Source organism: Sceloporus occidentalis, unplaced genomic scaffold (assembly GCF_023333645.1).
Source record: "Sceloporus occidentalis isolate IW3139 unplaced genomic scaffold, rSceOcc1.0.p SCAF_1, whole genome shotgun sequence".
In the NCBI taxonomy this organism is placed as follows: Eukaryota; Metazoa; Chordata; class Lepidosauria; order Squamata; family Phrynosomatidae; genus Sceloporus; species Sceloporus occidentalis.
Window position 1 is genome coordinate 75,410,370 of NW_028316981.1, and position 24,994 is coordinate 75,435,363.

Below are 24,994 nucleotides of genomic sequence, written 5' to 3' on the forward strand. Positions count from 1 at the left end.
TCTTTGGGAAGAGTGGTTTCAGTCCCTCTGTTTTGTGACATGTCTTGCATTTTAAACAGGTAAAACTACTTTTGAGTATATCTGATATATCCTGCTACTCGTAGAATCTTAAATCTAGGCCAAAACATCATTTCCTGAGGGTTTTTTTCTTTACACTTCTCAATGCCCAGATTCCCCTCATGGATTTACACCAGCATTTCTCTATGGAGTCTACTAGGTATTACGAATAATATTAATATGAACACAAAACCCAGGGATAAATATTTCATTCACTTGCACAGAGAGGATCCAGCTTCTTTGTTGTTTCTACCAAATCACTACAAAACCTAATTAAAAACCTCACAATCTATAATGTCTACTGCAGTGGACACCTTACTTGTGGTCCTTGACTTGGCTCCATTTTAAAATAGATATCACTACTTATTATTTTAAAGGGCTTATCTTTCAGACAGAAAGCCTCATAGAGCAGCTTAGAAAATAGGACAATACCACAGTCCCTTCTCTAAGGATAACCATCTGAAAAAGACTGACACACAAAGGAAGAGAGGAGAAGAGAGGAGGGAATGGTTGCTGGATGTGATAAGGGCCCATCAACAAAGCAGGTCTTTGTCCTGGTGCAGGTTGTGGTGTTAGGCTGAAAGAGCAGGTGGGTAGCTTGGGATGCATCATTGTCACTGGAGATCCAGGTGGACTCCATGGCTTGGAGTGCTTGGGGCCAGCTGTGTCTGTTGTCCCAGCCACAACCTTTCCTGGGCAGAAATAACTTAGCAACAATAGTACATGCCTTGGTAACTTTCTGATTAGATTACTTCAGTGCACTCTACATGGTGCTGCTCTTGAAGATGACTTGGAAACTGCAGAAATGTGCAAAATGCAATAGCTAGAAACCAGGCAGAAAATAACACCTGCTTAAAAGGAATTACGTTGGTTGCCAATACACCTCCGATCTGAAGTCAGAATGCTGGTGATAAAATCTTAAAATGATGACCTTAATACCTGAGAGATAGACACCTATATGGAGATCTGTTAGAGGGGTGCTTTGAGACATGCAGTTGCGGCATGACACTGAAATATTTCTTCAGCTACTTGTTTTTGACACAATCCATCACCAGGAAGTGCAGCAGACATTATTTCCCAATGCCTTGATAGCCAGCAGCTCAGAAATGCTTCAGGACACTATCAGGCTGCAAAGGTAGCTTTTTTTTGTGGGTGGCATTGTCAGATGTAACTGCAATGACAGAGTTCCATTGTCATAGTTATGTTAACAAAGCAGGATCTTGGCCTTAATTTATTTCTTTTTGTTGTTGTGTGCCATCAAATCATTTCCAACTTATGGTGACCCTAAAGCAAAACTATCATAGAGTTTTCTTGACAAGTTACTTCAGAGGATGTTTGTCATTGTCAGTGCCATCTTCTGAGACTGAGAAAGGGTCACTTGCCCAAGGCTACCCAGTGGGTTTCCATAGCTGAGCAGAGATTTGAACTCTGTTCTCTGGAGTCATAGTCCAACACTCAAACCACTACACTATGCTGGCTCTCTTCAATTTATATCCTGCCTTTTTTCTCCATACAGGGCCCAAGGTGGCTAATAAGTACTCCTGCCAAAAGGATTTTAAGTCAGGAATGAAAAGAAGAGCAGGCAGTAAAGCGCATGTCTTGAGTTTGGCCAAAGTCTTCTCTCAGAAGCAGTTGTTGCCAGCAGAGAAGCTTCAGTAAAGCTTTCAGACAGGGAAAAGCAGAAGGGGTGAAGAGGCTTTGCCCTTGATGATGGTGGGTCTCTGCTGGACATAACTGCAAAGTGATTTCTAACATTAACACAACATTTCCAGCAAAGCAGCACACTCTTAAAAAACCACCATCATGATTGCATGTTATTGGGATGGCTTAACAATTCTAGGGTTCTAATCAATTTAGATTCTAGAATTACCAAACTGAAAGAAAACTTTTTTTTTTCTTTATAAACAATGACATTACACACACTGACCTACAACAGTCAGGTTTGGCCAAGAAAGCACAGCGAGTTATGTGGGACTGAATAAGAACTATGGGGTTTTTATGCATTTACCTGCCTGCATGATAATTTTCTCCTATTAAATCTGTATTTGATACACAGTGTCCAAATGTTTCCCCTTGGCATTATATGTAGCTAGATTTTCTTTCTAGTCAAAATAATATGCCTTTCCACTTGTCTTGTATGTACATTATAATTCACATTCCAGGTGGCAAGTGAGGCACACAGATAATGTAAGAATGATATTTTTCCAGAATCTAATAGAAGGCCATACCTTAACACAACAGAGCCTTCTACTGCAACCATTGGGATGCAAATTGAGACTGGATATAGTTACCAACAGTGTGGTGTGTTTGGGACACTTATTTCCATACTCCCCTCTGTAAACAACATTATACAAAGCAGGTTAAAACATCATTAAAAATAGCTGGACTAATTTCAAAATATATACTTATTAGTCACTGTTCCTCCCTTTGAACAAGGAAAAGATAATAATATTCCATCAAACACTGCTTCATTAAGTTCCAATATGGTATCTATAAACAAGACTCTGGATGGTTCTAGCAGGCTTCAAACCCTTTCTGCACTGCAACATCAACTGAAAGATATGGCAGAGGGTGGTGGAAAAACATTCCATGTCCCCCAAATGCTGGTGAACATAAAAATCAAATACTAATTATGGCTTGCGCAGTAAGAGATTCTCAGATAAAGGACAAGTGATCATACATAACAAGCGAGTAAAGAAACCAGGTGGAGCAATGACATCAGCTAAAGAACATTTAGCAGAAATTCAGTCTATCTTGGGGTCCGCGTTGGATGTAAGCAATGGTGTCTTCTGCAAACACCTGCCCCAGCATGGACAAAGAGGCAGTATAGAATTGACTTTTCAGGATCCCGACTTGTGGCGAGGATTCAGATCTCTATTATACTTATTACCAACAAAGGCCTGTTATTTGAACTCATATATACATATGCACAGGATAGGATTATATGTGTACTTTGCTCCTAATACACGTTTCAAAACGTTAAACATCTACCCTTAGCACACTATTTTGAAAAAAAAAATACTTACAATGATCTAGGAAATGTGGTTCCTTGATCTACACAAGCAGGAGAAATGAACAATATTTGACTTTATGAGAATACAGTGGGGCACTGAACAGCTGCACTGAGTCCAAGCAGCATAATACATGCAGCACATATAATGAAACATCTTGGAACTGGTCAATGGTGCTTGTAGTTCAGGCAGCAACCAACAAGGCAAGGTAAGGAAACTGCTTCAGAAAGATCTGCAGGAAGCCTTTTGTTGCTCCTTGCTTCTGAATCTCCCTTTGTTCAAAAATTACTTATCTCTACCTCCTGCCAGTCTTTGCCTATAGAATAACATCAAGGATGGTTAAGGGCTTGTCTGTATGAAACTTTATTCCTGGAGCTGGCAAAACCAAGCATTGCCTGTTATTTATAGAATGCATAAATCTTCTGTCTAGCTTGTATCTGGATAATTGTTCAAGGCAACCACTATGGAAATGAGTTACAAAAGAGTTACATCTATTTGCATAGTTTGAATAGTTCATTATTTTAATTCCAGGTGTATTAAAAAGCATACAACAGGTCTGCTGTCTGCCTTTCCTATCTCAGCTCAACAGCTTTGGTCAGGCAAGTGAAGTCCTCCAGTACTGGAAAGTCTGCAAGATTGGGGGACATGGCTTCTCTCATGTTCATCACCTTTGTGATAACTTCAGCTGTTTTGGCCACCAGTGGACTCATCTCTAATGGTTTTATTATTATAATGATTGCCATTGAATGGGCCAAATCAAGGAGCCTTGCTTCCAGTGATCAGCTCTTTCTGAGCTTGAGTCTGTCCAATATCTGGGCCATAGTGTTACTGCTTCCATTTTACATAGATGACTTCTTAATGTTCAGTTTCACCAGAAATTTAGTGTTGAAAATACTCTTCCCCATTGTTGTCTTTGTCGTCATCTCCAGATTCTGGCTCACTGCTTGGCTCTGCATCTTCTATTGCATCAAAATTGTGAACAGTACCCATTCCTGCTTCCTTTGGTGCAAACGGAGGATATCATGGCTGTTACCCCGGCTTCTTGTGGGATCTCTAGTCTTTGCCTTTTTTGCTTCCTTGTCTGCATTACAGATTGGTCCTGTAGACCTCCAAAGCAACACAACAGGTATCTCAATGATGATCCAAGGAAAAACTCTGAAAGATAGTGCCTATGCTTTCCAAATTTTCTTTTTCATTATTGGCTCTTCCTCTCCCCTTCTTGCAGTTGTACTTTGCTCCACCCTGGTTGTTGCCTCACTCTTTAGGCATGTCTGTCGAATCATAAGTAAAGAAAATTTTAGGAGTTTGCAAAGAGGAGCCCATATCAAGGCCGCTGGGACGGTGCTCTCCCTGCTATTACTTTATCTTTCATATTTTGTGGTACAGACTTTGTCTATGATTGCAGATTTGAGAAAAAGTGAACGATTCCTTATTTCAGTGGTGATGATGATATATTCTCCAGCTCAGGCTGCCATTCTGGTGTTGAATAATCCCAAATTAAAGCAAGCAATAACTGTGATGATTCAAAGAAGAAAGCCTTGATTTGTGAGGACCAAAGTTGATGCAATGCTTGGGTTTTTTAAAAATTAAAAAATAAGGAAAGCATACAAGAAAAGAAAAAAAAAATCAACAAATAACAGCATATTATTTCTGTAAAGCTATAATCATCTTCATAGCAAGTCCAAATGCAGATGTCTCCATTCAAATGACTGGGTGTTTATGACTTTGCTATTGTAAAACATATCTCCAGAATCTTAACTGCTTCTGTGGTGGCTTAGTACAATATACACTAAAACACGTATGCTGGAAATCAATAAACGATGTGGCAACAACCTACCATATCTTGTGAAGTCAAAGGCTTTCATGGCTGGCATCTATAGTTTTTTGTGGGGTTTTCGGGCTATGTGGCCATGTTCTACCATAACCTGTTCTCATATTTATTACTGGCATGCTTGATTTTTGGAAATTGATAGCTGCCATGGGGGATGAAGTGGAGAAAGATAAAGACTGTGATTTGCAAGGAAGAAAGCAAAACCTTGACTTTTGAGGACTAAACTCAAAATCGTTTTTGTCATATATCTCTTGTCCTAGCATGTTTGGCTTTGATGATTAGCCTCCACACCATCATGGGGCTGAGCTGCCTTATAGGCAAGTGGCTTTTAATAATTTTGCCATGCCATAGACTTAACTGGAATCAATCTCTGCTGCACCAGCCATTCATAGGGAGAGGAAAATGTTCATTGCTACAAAGGGTAAAAAGCATGCGTACATGAATCATATTATTTATTTCAAGGATTTATATCCCACCTTTCTCCCACAATGGGATTCAAGAAAGGCCTGTCAGAATCCTAGAGTTTGGAAGAGACCACAAGGGCCATCCAGTTTAACCCTACTATTCAGAACTATACGATCAATGCACTCCCAACAGATGCCCATCTGTTTAAAAACTGCCAAAGGAGGAGATTCCACCACTCTTTGAGGCAATCCATTGTGTGGGTAAGAATCTAATTCCAATGGAGGCTGTGGCCAGGAAAAAGAATTAATGCTTTCTCCTGCAAGCTACATCATCAACCCGTTGGATGTAGAAGCATCCATGGCAAATAGGAGAAATAACACATCCAGTTTAGTCTGTAGTAGCTCATCCCTCTGAACATGAACATTCTTCAGGTGGCATGAACTGAGTTTCTTCTCCTAAGTGCACTAGAGGTTTTTACTGAACCTTGGAAATGCAACCATTGAATAGAAAACACCCATCATACGACACCAAGGAATTCAGTGTCTGAACTGATGCATCAAGCCACAAAGAATCTGTGGAAAGCCAAACTTTGGTGGATGAAAACTAGCAACTGGATTTTAAACCAAGATGTTATGGCATCTTAAATTGCTTCTGAATAACAGAGGCGTATGGTGACAAATCCAAAACCAAGAAGTAAACCAAGTGCTTTGGAAGGTATCATAACTTTGTCACTTGCTTGCGATATTCTAAAAATTTATTGCATCTAATGTATAGAAATTACAAACACATTTTTGGATATATCAGTCAAAAACTTAGAGTGGTCTAAATTTCCATTTTCCTTGTTAGGTAGAATCCCCGTGGTTAAATGCTCACATTTTTACCCATATTTTTTATTCTATTTCAGTTTATCTCACTATCAGTACATAAAATGAATTTGCCAGAATACTGGAGTGGAAAGATTTATAGCAAGGGAGGTTTTTGAGGTGTATAATTAGACCACTGTAATACATTCTGTGTGAGGCTGCCCTTGAAGAAGACTTAGAAGCTGCAGCTGGTGCAAAATGGAGTACTAACTAGAATATCATATAGGTATTATACAATGCCAATCTTAAAAGAATGACACTGGCTGCAGAAAACTGGCATATTTATTTATGATAATGAGATATGCTTCTTGGTCAATATGTTTCAAGGTCTGAATTCAAGGTGCTTGTGATGATATATAGACTCATAGAATTGTATAGTTGGAAGGGGCCACAAGGGCGATCTAGTCCAACTCCCTGCCATAAAGGAGTCGACAACTAAAGCACTCCTTCCAACCTCTGTGTAAAGCCCTCCAAAGAAAGAGAGTCCATCATCTTCTGAGGTACTCTATTCCATGATCAAACAGCTCTTCCTGTAAAGAAGTTCTTCCTAATGTTTAGATGGAATCTTGTTTCTTGAAACTTGAATTCATCAGTTTGTGATCTAGTCTCTGGAGTAGAGGAAAAGATTTAAAACCCTAAATAGTTTGGGATGCTGGAAGGATACCTCCCCCTTTATGTACCTGCCTGGGGACTGAGGTCTGCTGGGGGGGGGGGGGTTTCCCTCTGTTTCCCTTCAGTGAAGTCAATATGTTGTGTGGGCCATGGGAGAGGGCCTTCTCAGCTGTGGCACCCCAACTGTGGATGCCCTCCTCTTGGAGGCCTGATGGTCACTAACACTGACTTTGTTTAGGCTCCAAGTAAAAACCTGGCTGTTCATTGAAGCCTATGTGCCTCATTGTTTCCTCTCAAATTAATGTACATAGTTTTAAATTCATTTAATCTTTTAAATCTGTGCTAACTCATTGTGTTTACTATGTTTTTTATTTATTTGTATTATTTTTATTTTTAAAATTGCTTTAAACTGCTTTTATTTTACTTGTAATATACCCTTAATCCTTTTTAATACAGGGTGAGGTAGAAATATTGTAATAAGTAATAAATAATAAGTAATAAATAGCCAGTAGTGGTTGAGTGAGTATCCCAGCTGCCACAGTTGGTGAGTATCCCAGTGGTGATTTTAATCCACTTTTCCACTAGCATGGCTGTCCTCATGATGGCATCCACCTTCTCCACCAACCAATGGAGCTTGGTCACTATCCTGTGGAGGAGGGCCCAGGGCATTTGGAAATGGTGCTGCCATTGCTTATCTGCCCATATGCGCAAGACAAATCACTCCCACCAGGTCCTGCTGGTTGGGTACACCCAACAGAAACACAGGCATCTAGGCAGTGACAGCACAATCACAGCTGTGACAGGGCTGTGGTGGCCCTGATGACAGCTGTGTGGCTGGCCCCCCACACCTCCATGTTTGCAGCTATTGGTGTTGCTGACAGTACTGGCAGTGCCCCTCACGGTGCATGTTGTGAGTGCCATCACATGTTCTGGGCCCTGCTCCCTTCAGCAGCTGATTGGAGCATATGCCACAGCTGGCCATGCTTTGCGGGGGCCTCCATGATCATGCTGTGCCAATGTGTCACTTGGTGCACTGATGCACTGTACAGGCAGTTGGTCATATGGGACTTCCAATGAGCTGCCACATGGGAAGCAATTGGCTGCTGCTAGTGGGATGTCTGTGTGCTTGTGTGCGTGAGTGAGTTTGAAGCAGAACAGAAACAAATAATGGCACAGCATGGCTTGTAGCTGTGACTGTTCTGGTATGGCAGACTTGTCCTCACAGTGGGATGGGCAGTGCAGACTGCGCATCAATTGTCAGCCCATTGTGTAAGCCGATGGTGCAGTCGGCATGTTCTCCCCACAAATCTGGAAACACCAGGCATGAGCCAGCTTTCCCACTTCATTTGCTGTCAGCCTAGGTTGCTCCATGTTGCTTTTACTGTTTATTTGTGTAGGGGACAATTAGGAATAGTTATGAAGAGAAAGTGGTCAATGAAAGGAATCCAGATGATTTTTTTAATAAATGTAAAGTCCTGCTTTATGTTGACAATATGGTTGTACCCTCATTCTCTTTATTTTGGTTGTTCATACAGAACTACACCCACATTAATTTTGTTGAGCTTACTTTATAACCTCACACACAGTGTCAAAATAGAGTTGACCACAGCAGAGCTATAGCTGGTTTAAGCATCAGCAGACATAAAGAACGTGTAACAAAACATCTGAAAACTGGTCACCAGTTGTGCCTGAACAGTTCAAGGAGGAATCCACTAGGCAAACAAGGCAAACTGCATTAGCAAGGCCTGCAGAAAGCCTTCCATTTTCTCTTTCTTGAAATGTGCTTCTTTCCGTGTCACTAACTCCACTTCCTGCCATTCTTCACCTGGAGAATAACATGCTGAAGTGCTCAACATATAAAACCTTCTTCACATAGCTGTTAGAACTGAGGCCCGGGCTTGATTTATAGAATGTCTTTCTGGTCTGCATCTGCATAATTGTTTCGATCAACTATTATGGAAATGGGTTACTGGAGAGATGTATTAATTTGCCTACTTTGATGAATAGTTCATTAATGTGATTCCCAGTGCACTAAAAAGGACACCACAGATCTACTACCTGCAATTTCCATCTCAGCTCAGCAAATGTGGACATGTATTTGAAGGCCACTTCTGCAAGGACCAGACAAACAGGAGATATGTCTTCACTCCAGATCTTTGTCTTTCTGGCAGCTGACTTGGTTCTCAGTGGACTCCTCTCCAATGGCTTTATAGTCACAGTGATTATTAGGGAATGGAGCAAATGCAGAAGCCTTGCTTCCAGCGAACAGCTCCTCCTGAGCCTGGCTCTGGCTAATACTTGCACCACAATTTTATTAGTTCCACTTTTATATGCTTCTTTTTTGATGGACAAGGACTTGTACAACTCATTCTTCATAAAACTCATGTTTCCTTCAGCCTTTCTCATTATGATCAGATTCTGGTTCACTGCCTGGCTCTGTGTCTTCTATTACGTCAAGATTGTGAACAGCACACATTCACTGTTCCTTTGGTGCAAAATGAGGATATCCTGGTTAATAACCCGGCTTCTTATAGGATCTCTAGTCTTCTCCTGCTTTGCTTCCTTTTTTTTATTAGCGGTATTTCCGATTGAACACGAAAACAACAAAGCAGCAAATGTTACAAACATGACACAATCAAAAACATTGAAAGACCGTATTGGTCCTTTCCGTATTTTCCTTTATGCTGTTTGTTCCAGCATTCCCATTTTTGTTGTTTTATTTTGCTCCGTCATGGTTGTTGCTTCTCTCTGCAGGCACATCTACCGAATGGCAAGAAACACGTCCAGTTTTAAGGCTCTCCAAACAAAAGCTCACATCAAAGCAGCTACGGTAGTGCTCTCTCTTTTATTCCTTTATGTTTCCTTTTTTGTGGCACAGACCTTGAGTACTTCTGTAGAAGTAGTGGAGAACGTAAAGCCTTTTGTTTCAATGGTGCTGCTAATGTATGCCCCTACTCAGGCTGCCATATTGATTTTCAGTAATCCAAAACTAAAACAGGCATTTAGCCAGCTACTTTATAGAGAAAGGTCTCTTGAAGGCCAAGGCAAATGGGCATTGGAGATTCCTTGATGTGGAATCTAAACAGTTGGCACAGGAGGCTGAGCTGGACCAAGTATGGTGAAGAGAGATTTCACCCATGGTCCTGGTTAGAAGTGACTTCTTTTGTACTCATTATTAACATGGGCGACAGGAGGAAGAACTCTCCTTTGATGATGAAAGAAACATCTTGCCACTACTAATAGTGTGTGTAATTTCAAATAGGTTCATAACAGGAGAAAATCTGTAAAGCCTCTTCTCTTCTGCCATGTACCTATCTAGCCTAGGAGTTCCTGCATTAGATATTTAGATTTCTTCGAAAGGACATGAAGATATATTGCTTGACAAACAACATATCTACTTTGGCTCATGATAGGGTCATCCACCTGAAAGAGAATATTCTCCAAGTGGCAATAACAGATTCCTCCCCACCTGCAATGGCTGCAGAATTATTTACTGAGTTCCACCACTGAACTGAAATATCAACTTATAACACTAAGAAAGGCAACTTCAGAACTGATGGATAGCAGGCAAAAGTTACTGTCTGGAAATCAGATTCACAAGCTGTGACTGATGGGAAATCATAACATCAGATCTTGGTGTGCACAATTACAGTATCTAAAATTGCTTCAAAAGAAAGCTACAAGGAGATGCAATTGACAAGAAGATCCAGACTGACTAGTTGTGTAGGCATAACATATCTGTTGTGCTTTTAGCTTTGAAAAATAATTTATTTAGCAAGAGCTATCTCAACCTAACAATAGCATTTACATTTCTATATCATTTATCAGTTAACTCAGCATTTTCTAAGCAGTTTACAATCTGTAACCTACGGTACAATCTGTAAATGACTATCTAGACATAGCAGTGCTTTTGTGAAGTAGATTTTATCTGTCTCAACAATGGTTGAGGTTTCTTATGGATGTCAGTACACTGCCTGGTTCTGCATTTTAGGCTGTCATGTTATAAGTTAAATTTCAGGTTGTGTCATTATAATAATAGTTAATGGATGGATAACCTCCCCAATAGACTACTGCAAAGCATTCCATATGGGGCCCACCTTGAAGACATCTCTGAAGGAGCAACTAGTGCAAAATTCAGCTGCTTGCTTGCTGACCAGAACACCTTAGAGAAAGCATATTAAAAAGGTATGCGGTGTTTTTATCTTGCATCTTTCCAGTTATGCTTCAAATATCTTTTAAATTGTTTTAACCATGTGCCTTTAAATGGATTTGTTACTTGTTTTTTTTTTTTAACTTTAGTAAAATAAGTTTCTGAACCAATGGGGGGTAGTGGTTTGAGTGTCTGACTAAGACTCTGGAGACCAGGTGACCTTGGACAGGACACACACTCTCAGTCTCAGGTGAAGGCAATGGCAAATCTCCTCTGAATAAATCTCACCAAGAAAGCCTTGTGAGGGCTTCACCCTGGGGCCTGAGGAGATCGAGAGGAAAACCAGGTGATGCTGTTTTTCCCGAAACCAGGTGGAAGGTACTGCACTGCCTATTCCTAAAGCAGGCCAAACACCCACAGGCAGTCCTTACCACACAGCATCAAGCCGCACCTATATGCTCAAACCAAAAAAACAATGTATGGCAAGCAATGGCACTGGTGGCTACATCTCACTGGTCTCAGTGCACGTGCTCCAGAACAAAGGAGCCCTGGTGGCACAGTGGTTAAATGCCGATACTGCAGCCACTCACTCACAGTTACAAGATTGTGAGTTCAGTATCAGCTGGGGGGCTCCAGGGCTGACTCAGCCTTGCATCCTTCTGTAGGTTGCTAAAATGAGTACCCAGCTTGTTGGGGGAATTTGCTTACACACTGTAAACTGCTTAGGGAGTGCTTAAGTGCACCGATAATTGGCATAAATGGAGAGAAGAGGGTCCCACAGGGTTCTGTCCTGGGCCCAGTGCTGTTCAACATCTTTATCAATGACTTGGATGATGGAATACAGGGCATGCTTATCCCATTTTCAGATGACACTAAATTAGGAGGGGTAGCCAATGTCCCTGAGGTCAGAATCAGAATTCAAAATGAACAGAATAGAAAGTGGGCCAAACCTAACAAAATGAATTCCAACATGGCAAAATGTAGGATACTACACGCGGGCAACAAAAATGAAATGCACAGATACAGGATGGGTGACTCCTGACTTGACAGCAATACATGTGAAAGGAATCTAAGAGTCCTAGTGGACCATAGGCTGAGCATGAGTCTGCAATGTGATGCTGTAGCTAAGAAAGCCAATGCAATTCTAGGCTTCATCAATAGGAGTATAGTGTCTAGATCAAAGGAAGTAATAGTACTACTCTATTCTGCTTTGGTCAGACCTCATTTGAAATACTGTGTCCACTTCTGGACACCACAATTCAAAAAGGATGTGGACATGCTGGAGCTTGTCCAGAGGAGGGTGACTAAAATGGTTCAAGTTCTGGAAACCATGCCGAATGAGGAGGGACTTAGGGAGCTGGGTATGTTTAGACTGGAGAAGAGAATTTTAAGAGGTGATATGAGCCATGTTAAGTGTTTGAATTGAACAAATAGACTTGGAAAATATAATATATGAAAAAGATAAGCATAAAATTGCTAGATTTTAAATTACCCCTGAAATGGAATTTGGAACCAGAGGCAATAAAAAAATAAAATGGGTGCAGAACATGGAACTCCTTATAAATATAGAGCACTGAGGGAAAAATGTGGGGAAAAAAAAAATTTACACGTATTTATGACCAAAAAGAAAATTATTACAAAACGTTGTATAGCTGCCATCTTACACCAGTGAAGCTAGCCAAAATGTATAAAAAAATAAAAAGTAACTATTGGCAATGTAAAAGCATCGCAAGAACTTTCTTCCACATGTGGTTGTCATGTCCAAGGGTGAAAAAATTCTGGTTGAAAACTCATACAATGATACACAAAGTTTTGAATATTCGAATTCCTATGCAACCAGAAATGTATTTCCTTATTGTGTTATATATAAACATTGGTCAAGAAGTGAAGAAGCAAAACACGGGCAAGCATGGTACGTGTAACCAAAATATCAAATAATTCTGAATGGAAAGCTAGTGCTACCAGTCTTTGCTTTTCTGATCTAAGTTACAGTGTAAAATACTGTCATCACATTTGAGGGATCTAAGTGGCTTGCTTTTCCCAGCCTAGATGAAACATCCAATGCCAACTGCATGTGTCCCTGGGATGGAAGTAAAGGGAAAGAATGCTGTTACCCCATCCATCAGCCAAAGGAAAAAGTGGCAGAAATTGCTATGAAAGCAAGAACACCAACAAAGGCAGATCAGCACTTCAGTTCAGTACCCACTTAACAGCTTCCAGCCTGGTTTTGGCCTTGAAAATTTGATCCTCCATCCTTCCTTTTTTGTTCCACACACATTTTGTTTCCTTTTAAAGTTTCAACCCTGACAGGCTTTTTTTTAAAAAAGTGAGACACTTTGAGAAACAATAACCGTCTGAATTTTTTTTAAAAGTTGATAAACAATAAATGTTTGGGAAAATGGTTGGCAGATCTTCGCAATATCTATAGGCTAAGTAACTAAGGAAGAGTATGGACAATGAAACTATCTGGAAGAATAACACAAAGCCATCAGTAAATATTTTATTAGGGAACTTCATAAGAGAACACAAGAAGTCTGCTTTTAGTAAACATAATCTGAACCCCTTTGAACTTTCTTTGAGAAAACACAGTAAAGATATGCCAGCGTGGCAATTTTTTTACTGCAATAATAGACTTTAAACCAGTGCTTCCCAAACTTTGGTCCTCCAGCTGTTTTAGACTTCAATTCCCAGAATCCCCAGCCAGCTTGGCCCACACTTGAGAATTGTGGGATCTGAAGTAAAAACATCTAGAAGACCAAAGTCTAGGAATCACTGCTTTAAACAAACAAACAACGATTCCAATTGTTTTGGATGGGGAAAATGTGCAGTAGAGCACTATGGCAGGAATTTTATTTGCAATATGAAGTGTTATAAGCCAGTTTTATCCCAGAATTAAGTCAGAGTAGACCGTTGTACTATTTGCAACAGATTTCCTTGAAAGACCTAGTGCCACAATATTGCTAGCGATGCAGAAGTCTTCAAAACCAACAACTTATTTGCTTGCTTCAGAGCAGGGAGGCAGGTAAAGAAATGAACTCCTGCAATAGTGTGAAGACTAGATTTATCTAGAGGGTCTTTATGCAGGATTTATATTTCCGTACACAGTTTGCTTAACAACATTATTAGGATTCAGCATTTTAAGCAACCTGATGGCCTTCAGTATCTCCTTCCACAGAGAGGTAATGCATGATCCACTGTGCACAGTTCATAAAGAGATCTGCTTTGGCCTCCACTCCACTTATGGCATGATTCTCCTCAGGATACCACAGAAGGCTGCAAAAGTAGTAAGAACAGAGTGTATTTTACAAATTTCTGTATGGAGCAGAATATTACTGCCTGAGCACAGGGTCTTCATGGTATCTTTTCTGCCTCATCTCTCTCTTTTTAAGGGTTTGCTTCCCCCTCCCCCAAACCAACTTTCACCACCATTTGTGAAGGAACCTCACATAACTACTCTACTGTCAAAGCATCTACTCTCTCTTGCTAAGTGGTAGTCAGGAGTAATTAGATGAATGTATGGAGCAGTCATACAAATAAGTTATAATAAACTGTTATTAGGGGGAATTCAGGTAAATGAAAAGCTTCAGCATGCTGTGAAAGGTAGGATGCTTAAGCTGCTGCTTCCACATCCCACTTTTAACCTCTTGGCTGCAGATCATGGTCTGCTATTTGATGTAGTTAGAACACTAAACTAACAGACATTTCCTTCACCACCCCTCTTCTTGATTTTTGCCACCAAATTCTTAATCTAACCTTTTTCTGAAATGTTTTTTCTCTCTCTTTATGTCACAAGGTACAATTGAGGTACAGAGTCAATGTATGAATGACATGTTTCGTAAATATAAAGAACACTTTTTAAACCTATCGAACCCTCAGCTGCAACTGCAAGGATGCAAATAGACAATGCATAGTTGTCACTGAGATCTTTCAGGGACAGATGTTTGCATTCCCTTCTATGTAAACACACCTGTGTGCCTTTCCAGGGCCAAAAGAAATGAAAATGTGACAGACCTCAATTAAATCTCAGTCATATAAATATTTGCCTAAGGCTAGGCTCAACAGGTTGTACCAGGATTAACTTCCAAGCCATTATGAAGAGACTATGCAAGTGGGAGTTGGTTCAAAATGATAAAATAAAACTGGAAAGCACAGGAATAAAACTTCCAGGGCTTTTTAAAATCACTTGTAGTCAGTCTTAGCCAGCCACAGCAGTGGCATCACTAGGTGTGTGTGTGTGTGGGGGGGGTGTTTGCGGACTGCACCAGGTGACACCTTAAAGGGGGGGGGTGACAAATACTGCTCCTCAAACATCTGCTTTTGGGCAGAAATGGGCTGTGGCATTCACCTGCTTCCCTTTAAAATGCTTTAAGAGATGGTGGGAGTAGAGTGAAACTCAGTGGGAGGGGAAAGGAGAGGCCCCAGAATTTTTAAAAATTAAAAATTTCAAAATTCTTTTAAAATTTTCATTAAAAGCATCACATTTTAACCAGATCTTTACTATGTACAGTGGACATAGGGGTCTGGTTCCAAGCTCCCCCGTTTATAACAAAATCCATGTATGCTCTAGTCCCATTAATTATAATGAAATAGCAAAATGATGTCCAATATAAAAAATGGAAAATTAAGGTTTGATATTTGAAATGTATACTTTTTTGAAATATTTTCAAACCGTGGATGCTTGAAACAATGTATAAAAAATCCGTGTATAAGAAGGGCCGACTGTACACTTGTCCCTCCAAATTTGCTAGGGTTAGGGGAACAAGACCCCCGTGAATATGGAAAAACCGCAAATAACAAAAACACTGTTTTTACCTGAGAGGACACCTCTCTAGGAATCTCTAGGTCCTCCAGTGCAACTCTGTGGTCAATGCCCAACATACACTGACCATAGAATGGCACTGGAGTAGCTACAAATGGTCTTTCAGTGCAACTTTTAGTTCAAGTTGACCACAGAGTTGCACTGGAGGACCTAGAGATTCCTAGAGAGAACATATTAATGAAATCTGTGAATAATCAAATCCACAAATATCAGAGCCGCAAATATGGAGGGATGACTGTATATGTAAATACATTTAGGCTGTGTATGATATTGTAATTTGAAGGTATAATTTTAATTTTGCTAGTTGTTTATGTCACAGCTATTAGCATTATATTAAGTGGTATATGGGAATAATAATAATAATAATAATAATAATAATAATAATAATAATATTTTCTTATATCCCGCCTTTCTCTCAATATACTCAAGGCAGCGAACATCAAATATAAAACAATACAATTTAAAAACAGTACAACATTAAAATATATAAAAATAAAATTTAAAAAACAATTAAACAATTTTAAGGGTTAAAAGAGTCAGAAATTAAAATATAACATCTTAAAATGCAAACCATTAAAATACAACTTACGAGTAACATTAGTACAAAAAAAGCATTACTAACAGGGCCTATCCATATAGGCGAACTAGGCAGCCACCTAGGACGGCAAAATTTAAGGGTGACTTGGCAGCTTTTTTTCTATAATTTTTTGCATAATTAAACAATATTAAAGTGAAAACTCATTACAACAAGCAACGTAAAAGCAAGGTACCGTATGACAGTTTCTTTGTACAATGGCCAAAACATAGATGTGCACTCCACCGTATCCATGGTACAGTTTTTAATTGGCCTTCTGACTAATTCTCAATACTATGACGAGAAATTGGAACCTAAGTTTTATGTCATATTTAGCTTTAACAAATGAAACAGCGGAAATCAAGGGGTGAAAATAATTATGAGCGGCGACGGGGCATGCCAAAACATTTCTCACCTAGGGTGGCCAAATACCTAGAACCAGTCCTGATCCCTAAGGATTCTGTATGGTGTGAAATGGAAGAAGGCCAATGTATGTGTGTGTGTGTGTGTGGGGGTGACACCATGAGTTACTGCACCAGGTGACACCAACCCTAGGGACGCCACTGATGTACAGTGGAACATCTGGGAGCTGATTTATTAAAAGTTGTGCTTGCACAGCTCAAAGTAGGTTGGTCAACAATACAAAGAAGGAACACTAGCCTCAAAGGTCAAGCAAAAAACTCTTTATTTCCTTTTCCTTCAGAATGTTTCTTTGTTCCAACAACAGCATCTCCATCTACTGCCATTCTTTAATTGGACAGTTATGTCTTGACTTCCTGGATGTGTAAATCAATCAGCTAGTAAATGCAAGCAGTACAACAGATACAGTGGGCCCTCCATATCCATGGACTTGTCAACTGTGGATTCCAGCATCTGTCGATGCCAAGCCCCCATTTGTTCCTAATGGCGGCACATGCAGCTGTGCCACCATTATGGACAGCCCTAGTTGTACCTGCTGTGCCACTACTGGGACCGCATTTGCACCCGTGCCTACAGGAGAAGCTTGCAGGAGGAAAAGGACCAGGGCCAGCAGGCAGTGCCAAACCAGCCAGGTAGGCACAGGCTGCCTTGAGGGCGGCTTTGCTGGGTACTGGAGGGTGTGGGCAGGTGAGGATGGGCACTGGGAGAGGGACACAGGGTACCCATGGTGCCCTCAGCAGAGGCTGCACTGCTGCAGGACTCTGTCTGACTTGGTTGAAGGGCTGCCTCCCATGCTCCATGGAGTGGATGGCACCCACCTTGACATCCCCCAGCTCTGCTCACTGCCCTACTAGCTGCCCTGTGCCCCCTTCTGCTCCCTGGGCACCCCTTGGCTGGCTATAGGACCAAGATGGGTGCCATCTGCTCCAGGGGGCACAGGGGAGGGAGGTGGCTCCACAACCAGGTCAGTCAGAAGTTCCATGCCAAGGGCACTGCAGGCACCCCATGCCCCTCTCCTGGCAAGCACCCTCACCCACCTGTGCCCTCTAGTGCCTGACGAAGCCTCCCTTAGAGCAGCGGGTACCTACCTAGCCAGGCCAGTACTGCCTGCTTGTCCTGGTCCTCCTCCTCTTTCCCATGGGCTTCCCCCACAAATACGAACACTGTCCAAATGGTGGCACAGTTGTCCCCAATGGTGGCATGGCTGCGTCCATGCACCTCCATTGAGGACAATAGAACTTGAGCATCACTTTGTTCCTCTAATCTGCATATTTGAAGTATGGCTGATATAATGCATGCTTCCTATTTAATATGTACTATGTATGTAATATGTTATGTTTTATTTTGAACTGATTTGTTGTTCTGTTGTACACCGCTTTAATCTATTTTGGAAAAGCGGTCTATATATAAACTGTATTATTATTATTATTATTATTATTATTATTATTATTAAATACACTACAGATATATCTGCACTTTTCATCTCAGCACAACAACTTTGGCCAAACAAGTGAAGTCCACTTTTACAGCAGCATCTGAACAAGGTGAGCAGGAGATATGTTTTCTCACCAAATCAGCTGAGTTGGTGGACTCATTTCCAATGGCTTTATACCTACAGTGATTATCAAATGGGCTAAATGCAGAAATTTCTGGTCCAATTAACACTGAGTCTAGGAATATCCAGCATTTGTATCACAGTGCTTCTAGTGGCATGTTCAATCAATAAATACATATTCACTGTAATCAATTAATATTGCAAACCCTTCACTCTGCTTCACTTTTATGTCTGTCTAACATTCTTCAGATTCTAGATCACTGCTTGGCTTTCTTATATGTCATCAAGACAGTGAACAACACACATTCCCTGTTTATTGCAAGATTGTGCCTAAGACACCACCTTCTCATAGAATCTCTAGCAGATTCCGTCTTCATTTCTCATTTTGCACTCCATAAACTTTTTAAAAGATATCAAAGCAACATTCCAGATAAAATTTTATCACTCCAGAAAATCCAGAGGGCTCATTCAGTTTAGCCAAAAGTCACAGGATTTGGTAGGAGTTGTACCTCCATGGATGCTGAAGTCCCCTAGTATAACAAACTAAGGGGACTCCAACATCACCGCTGAGACCAACTCAGCCAGTTCAGGAAGGGAGACTCTTGATCAGTGGGGTGGACAGTACATCAACAGAATCCGTATTCTGTCCTGGACACCCACCTTTAAGTAGACACACTCATATCCAGCTGAGTGTAGGACACCTGGTAAGGGAGATGGAATATCGATAGAACAAATTTGAACTTTCGATTCGGAAAGTGAAAACCTTCAACTCTTTCTCATCTCTCTGACACTGAGCTGTTCTGTTCTGCCTCCCTGCCTTCCAGATCTTGCCTGCTGTTCTACAGGGAATCCAGGTGGACTAAGATGAGAGAGATTGGCCCCACCTCCCAGCTTCGATCAGAGATGTTTTCAGCATGCTCCTGGGCAGCATTTTCAGCCCAGGAGGCCAATTGCTAAGTCTATCCAGACTATTTGAAATGGGGGACAGCTTGGGAGTGACAAAGACCCTGTGACTTTCCCTTCTACCATAATAATAAGGCTGAGCCCTCATATCGTATCTCCCTCTGCCTATTACTATTGTAATGGCTACTCCCTGGTCTGCTTCCCCTCCTATGGCCTCTTTTTGCAAATTTTGCTATTGCTAGCAGGCAGATTGTTTAAAGATTACAAACCCAATGCACTCCTTCTCTCCCAACCAGAGGGACTAGCCCTCATCTTTGCTCCCCACTGGCAGCAGGCCCACTGCAACAGGCACCCAATTTTTATCCCCTTCCCAAAGGGACAAGTAATCCTTCCTGGCTATACAGCCAGTAATAAGCTGGGTTCCTGGGGCCTTGCTCTGGAGGGAGCAATCTCCAGCAGGCAGCAGTCCACCAGGCAAGCCTAGCAGTAGCAGCAGCAGCAAGCAGGCAGGCAGGTGGCAGACCTCTTTCCTGGGGTGGTGAGGGTGGGCTGTTCTTCTTCTCCCTCCCATCTGCGGGACTGGCTAAAACTTTTAAAAACCAGGACAGAGGATTTTTTTTTCTGCCCCAGGAGTTTCCAGTACAGGCAGAAATAAACTGACATGTCTCTGTCCATTGTCTTGGTTCCTCCTATACTTTGGGTGTTCCACTGATGATGTGTTGAATGGATTTGACCTTTGTCAAAGACATTTTCCTCTAATCTTCCTTCCTTCATTATATTTCCAGTTACCACATTGAATCAATTCAATTTACAGGTTCTTTTACAGTTCCAGTTATAACCAAAAATATTATTAAAAATTAGATGTGCAAGACAGGGAAGGCGGATACAGGACATGTGTGTGGAGTTTATGGAGGGAATGATGAGGAGGGAAGGAATCCCCATCCATACTGCAGTTAACTACACTTAAGGTGGGGGGGGGGGGGAGTGGACAAAACCCCAGAATATTTAGGTATGACTGGATGTGGGAGTTGGAAGAACCATTACAAGGCATGAAATATAGGAAGGGAAAAACCTAACATTTGCTGGAACTATTGGCCCAACTGGAGGAGCCCTGCAAAAGACTGCTGATTCTTTCAACACTTTTAAAAAAAAACTATTGATACTGCTTGTGCCCTTCCTGTGACTATACTTCGCTCCATCCTGGTTGTTGTGACACTCCATAGAAATGTCCACCGGATGACAGGTGGAGTCATTTCAGGAATCTCCACATAGAAGCTCCTTTCTTTCTCCTTTCTGGAGTAGGTTCTGAAGTAGATACCAAATGTGGTAGCCAGCCATGTCTCCTACCATTCATTACTTGGATGGTAAAATCTGGTCACCCACAAGAGTTGGCTATGTCAAAGAGCTACCAAAACCAAGAACTATCACTAAAAGTAAGCAAGTCCTGATCGGCTATTTTATCTAGACACTGCCAGCATTAGTCATAGATATAAACTTCGTGGAAAAGAGTTAGAGGGGTTGCACTATGGAAATGGGAGCCCTATTCATTTGAATAGTCTGATGAATATTTCATTTACTATATTTCCCTATGCTTTAAAAGGTTTGGAACATATCTGTTACCTGTACTTTTTATCTTATCAAAACAACTTTGGTCGAGTGAGTGAAGACTACCTTTACAGCGGGGTCTGTAAGAACTCTATGAGCAGGAAATATGTTTTATCCCCAAATTATTGTCTTTCTTCTAGTTGCAGCCGACATGGCCCTTGGCGGGCTCATCTCCAATGGTTTTATAGCTACAGTGATTATCAAAGAATGGACCAAATGCAGAAGCCTTGCTTCCAATGAACAGCTCCTTCTGAGTCTGGGAATATCCAACATTTGTGCTGTTATTTTACAGACTGCATCTACAATTACTGAATACATGGTCAGCTTCAGAAACCAGTTAATATTGCCAGTAATCTTCTTCTTTGCTTTCTTTGTGACATTCTTCAGATTCTGGCTCACTGCCTGGCTCTCTGTCTTCTATTACATCAAGATTGTGAACAGCCCACATTCCCTGTTCCTTTGGTGCAAAATGAGGATATCATGGCTAATACACCGTCTTCTAATCGGATCTCTAGTCATTTCCTTGCTCATTTCCTTTCTAATATTCCATAAGATTCTTTTACAACTCCAGAGTGACATATCAGCCAACAGTACAAACAAGACTCAAGAAAAGACACTGAGAGCGACTATTGGTTCTTCCAAAGTCTTATTTTTAGTTACCGGAACTGTTTGTCCCTTTCTTGTGGTTTTATTTTGCTCCATCCTGTCTGTTGTGTTCCTCTGCAGACATGTTCGCAGGATGACAACTGAAAAGTCCAGTTTTAGAAGCCTCCAAACAGAAGCTCATATCAAGGCAGCTTGGACTGTGCTCTTCCTCTTATTCGCTTATGTACTCTTTTATGTGGGGGAAACGTTGGTTATAACCACAGATTTGGGAGGAAAACAGAGCTTTGTTATATTCCTGATCATGCTGTATTCTCCTGCTCAGGCTGCCATCTTTGTGCTGGTTAATCCCAAACTAAAGTGGGCAGCTACCCAAATTCTTTCAAGAATTTCTCAGGAACAATGCAAGTGTACTGTTTGTTCACATATCTAATTCTGGCTTGTGTGAGCTTTAACAACAAATAGTCTAAATGGCCAGGGCTGCAGTGAGGCTAAACAGTCCAGATTAAGTGTTGTGGAGTGGGGGGAGGCAAAGTCTTAACCTTGGTCTGTGATGTGGTCCCTGTTAGACAGAATATATCTGGCACTGCAACGGGATGGAATCTGTCACTGGTGCAAATATAAGCTTTCCTTCAATTGAAAATAGCTGCTGGCCCTATGAGGATTACTATTTTTGAAAACTAGGATGCCAGGCATACTACATAACTCAATTTACAATTGGGTGGACATGTAGCTCATTCGTCTGAAAAGAAAAATGCTGCAGGTGACACTGGCTTCTTTCTCCTTCCACACACTACTCAGTGGACTAGTGACTTTATCCATTCATCTAGAAAAACCAGCTTATGACATCAAAAGGTTGGATCTGACATGAACATTAGAACAAAAGGTTCAAAAAAGTGGCTAAACACAGTAAGTGTGGTCTTTGAAGCTGGCGTCATTATAATATTTACAAACTGCTCTATGGAAAAAGACTGGAAATGACAATTTCCCCCCCAAATGACGGGAAGATGGTTTCATTAGTCATACTAATTGAATAAGTACTGAAGCAAAAGGTACCCAGGCAGAATTTTTAGTATTATTAACCAAAAGATACTGTGAAGGTACTTTTTCTTTCTTTATTTTTTTTTCCTGATAAGAAGAAAGGCAGAAGTAGTTGTGTGAAAACATGACAGAATTGGAAATGAAAGATTATGTCATCTAGACCCAAACATAATTCTGTCAGCACCTAAAGCAGAGGAAAATTGGCTGTGTAAATTTCTGTCACCACCCCAGCTGCAACATAGCATTCACCAAAACCAAAATTTTAGTGAGTTATGTGTGGAGAAGAAAAGAGATAAGTGTGAAAGCACAAAAATGTGCTTACTGCCTCAAAAACCAGTCACACCCTTGTAGAGGTGTTCATTCTCCTCTCCTTCCTTTGTTCAATTTTAATTTTTACTAAGGGTCAAATGAAATGATCTTTCCCCCAGTGGTGCTTCTCAAAGTGCTGTAAGACACTTTGTTATAGCACATGATTTTCTACCCACCTTGCATTTAGCATGTTTATTAGATGCTAAACATACGGTTCATGCTTCTCTGAGGAAATCCCAGAACAGATGGGAGAATGGGTTAATTCTTTAACTGGCTATCTACCCGAAGGTTCCCTCCTTAACCATCAGAACTAGCAGCTATTTCAGCAACATGCAACAGAAGGATGTGGTCTGGGAAACACCACTATTCAGTCAGCCCTACTAAGTCAGCCTTACTTCCTCTTACCCGCTTTCCTTTTTTGTTTTGAGTCTTGTATTTAAACTCTAACTAGTTGGGATTGATGCTCTAACTAGTTGGGATTGATGAACATTTTAGATGAATGCAATACACGGTTTAATATCTATGTGCTCATTGGATAACTGTTCGATGAGCATGGCCTGTATAAACCCTATTGTACTGTCATTCTCTTATATTATTTTTCTGTTATCTCTGTATTTATTTTTATTTTTATATTATATTGCAGTGCTGAGTCTGAGTGTTTTAATCATTCCACAACAAATAAACCTTTCCAATTTATTTTCTGACTCCTGCCTTTTCTGGTTACCACCACCACCAGCTCACTGAAGTAAGCTCAACAGAATTAAAATAGAATCGTATTTTGAAATGTTTTATCTTCTTATTTTTCTTTAATTAATTAGGGAGGACAACCTCCCTATGTCTGAAGGTCAGTCTGAAGGTCAGTTTTGATTTATGGGACCTGCCATGGGCTGCACTTCTGCTAATATGCTTTTTATTTTTTTGTCCAAATTTAGAACTGAACAGGTTGTTAAGAATTAGCAATCTTGCATGCCCATACTCATAACTGCTATTGTGCATTATGTTGACTTCTTGTTCTCTTCTATTACCACATCTACTCTCTTCCTGCACTGTAACCTGCACAATTTCCCGTCTTTTCCTCTCCTCTGTTAAAACCATATATTTCAGTTTGCACAAACTGTTGTAAGTAAAGGTACTTTATACATTTTACAAAAAAACTAGCTCTTTTCTGGGGGGAGGGGGAGTCGATGTGGGGCTGGTGGTTATTCAGCTTCTGTCCTGTAAATTTCATTTATTTGCTTGTCAGATCCCATACAAGCTCTCCCATTTCCCAATACAAACTTACCTTTAGTTGTCAGGAATACATGCACACAGAGCCATCCATTAACCCAGGAAGCACCCTATGCCTTGCTTTATAACAATTCTCCTTTTGAGTTTGTTTGTTTTTGCACGGCATTTGGGTCTGAAGCCTCCTAAGGATCACCTGTTCCCTACTCCTACCATAATTACTTAATTACAAAACATTTCTTTGATATACCAGAAACAACAACTTGTTGGTTAAATGGTCCTAATACCACAGACTCTGCTGTCCATGACTGAACTTTTTCCCCCCTTCTTTTCTTTGCAAATAATTGGAAAGAGTACCTCTTGTTTTGCAAACTGCATTTTTATTCCGTAAACTGGGATAATACTGTGAATTAGCTGGAGATGATGTTGTTTGATCTGCAACTATTCTGTTCTTTTATTTTTCTCTTACATTGATTTTTTTAAATGACAAAAAGCTTTATAAACATAATCCCACACCATATTAAAACTGTGTATGATTGTTTATAAAAGCAACAAGTTATCAAATGACTATTGGGGCAGAAAAACATTATTTGATTGAAATGGAAGACCACAATATAGCAGCACTAAGCTACTTCAGGGGTCCTCAAAACTTTTTATTCCTAGTCTTCCTTGTAGTGACTTTCCTGCAGCAGGGAGTTCCACAGTTCAGCTTTCCTCAAGTGAAGAACAACCCTTGGTTCTGAAAGCATGATTCAACCCCTTGCAGGAAGAATTTTTGATACTGGGCTATATCATGAATACTTTTGATAATTTCCCCTCTTCTGCACATGCCTATCACATTATTATTACTCATATCTTGCCTACAATATTCACTTCCTCCTATAGCCTTTATGTTCCCTCTTCGATTCCCTTCTAATTATTAAAAAACTTAAACTATTCACTTCTGTTTCTAGCTTTCCCCATACAAAAAGAAAACTTCACTAACCTAACCTTTTCCCCTTAGAGGAGAGAA

At 40.6% G+C, this 24,994-nt stretch overlaps 3 protein-coding genes and 1 pseudogene across 3 annotated transcripts in view; 3 read left to right on the top strand and 1 right to left on the bottom strand.

The window, feature by feature from the left end:
- Positions 1 to 3,713: 3,713 nt before the first annotated feature.
- Positions 3,714 to 4,630, top strand: LOC149321622 (taste receptor type 2 member 1-like; annotated as a pseudogene).
- A 4,271-nt stretch (positions 4,631 to 8,901) lies between these two features.
- LOC149321623 (taste receptor type 2 member 41-like) lies at positions 8,902 to 9,849 on the top strand. Its single transcript, XM_089515355.1, has one exon. It carries the CDS (start codon positions 8,917 to 8,919, stop codon positions 9,847 to 9,849), a length of 933 nt encoding a protein of 310 aa, XP_089371481.1. The 5' UTR covers positions 8,902 to 8,916.
- Positions 9,850 to 13,426: 3,577 nt separating this feature from the next.
- The window catches only part of LOC149321624 (acylamino-acid-releasing enzyme-like), a 59,059-nt gene continuing 47,491 nt past the window's right edge, over positions 13,427 to 24,994 (bottom strand). Inside the window, exon 22 of the mRNA XM_089515493.1 lies at positions 13,427 to 14,202. Within this exon, the coding sequence (XP_089371619.1) occupies positions 14,067 to 14,202 (136 nt within the window). The 3' untranslated portion in view covers positions 13,427 to 14,066. The remainder of the gene's footprint in view (positions 14,203 to 24,994) is intronic.
- LOC149321625 (taste receptor type 2 member 8-like) lies at positions 20,849 to 21,841 on the top strand. Its single transcript, XM_089499035.1, has one exon. The coding sequence runs from the start codon at positions 20,912 to 20,914 to the stop codon at positions 21,839 to 21,841; it is 930 nt and encodes a 309-aa protein (XP_089355161.1). The 5' UTR covers positions 20,849 to 20,911.

Coding starts and splice junctions, on each gene's coding strand:
- LOC149321625 (XM_089499035.1), top strand. CDS start 20,912: ATGTTTTATCCCCAAATTATTGTCTTTCTTCTAGTTGCAGCCGACATG.
- LOC149321623 (XM_089515355.1), top strand. CDS start 8,917: ATGTCTTCACTCCAGATCTTTGTCTTTCTGGCAGCTGACTTGGTTCTC.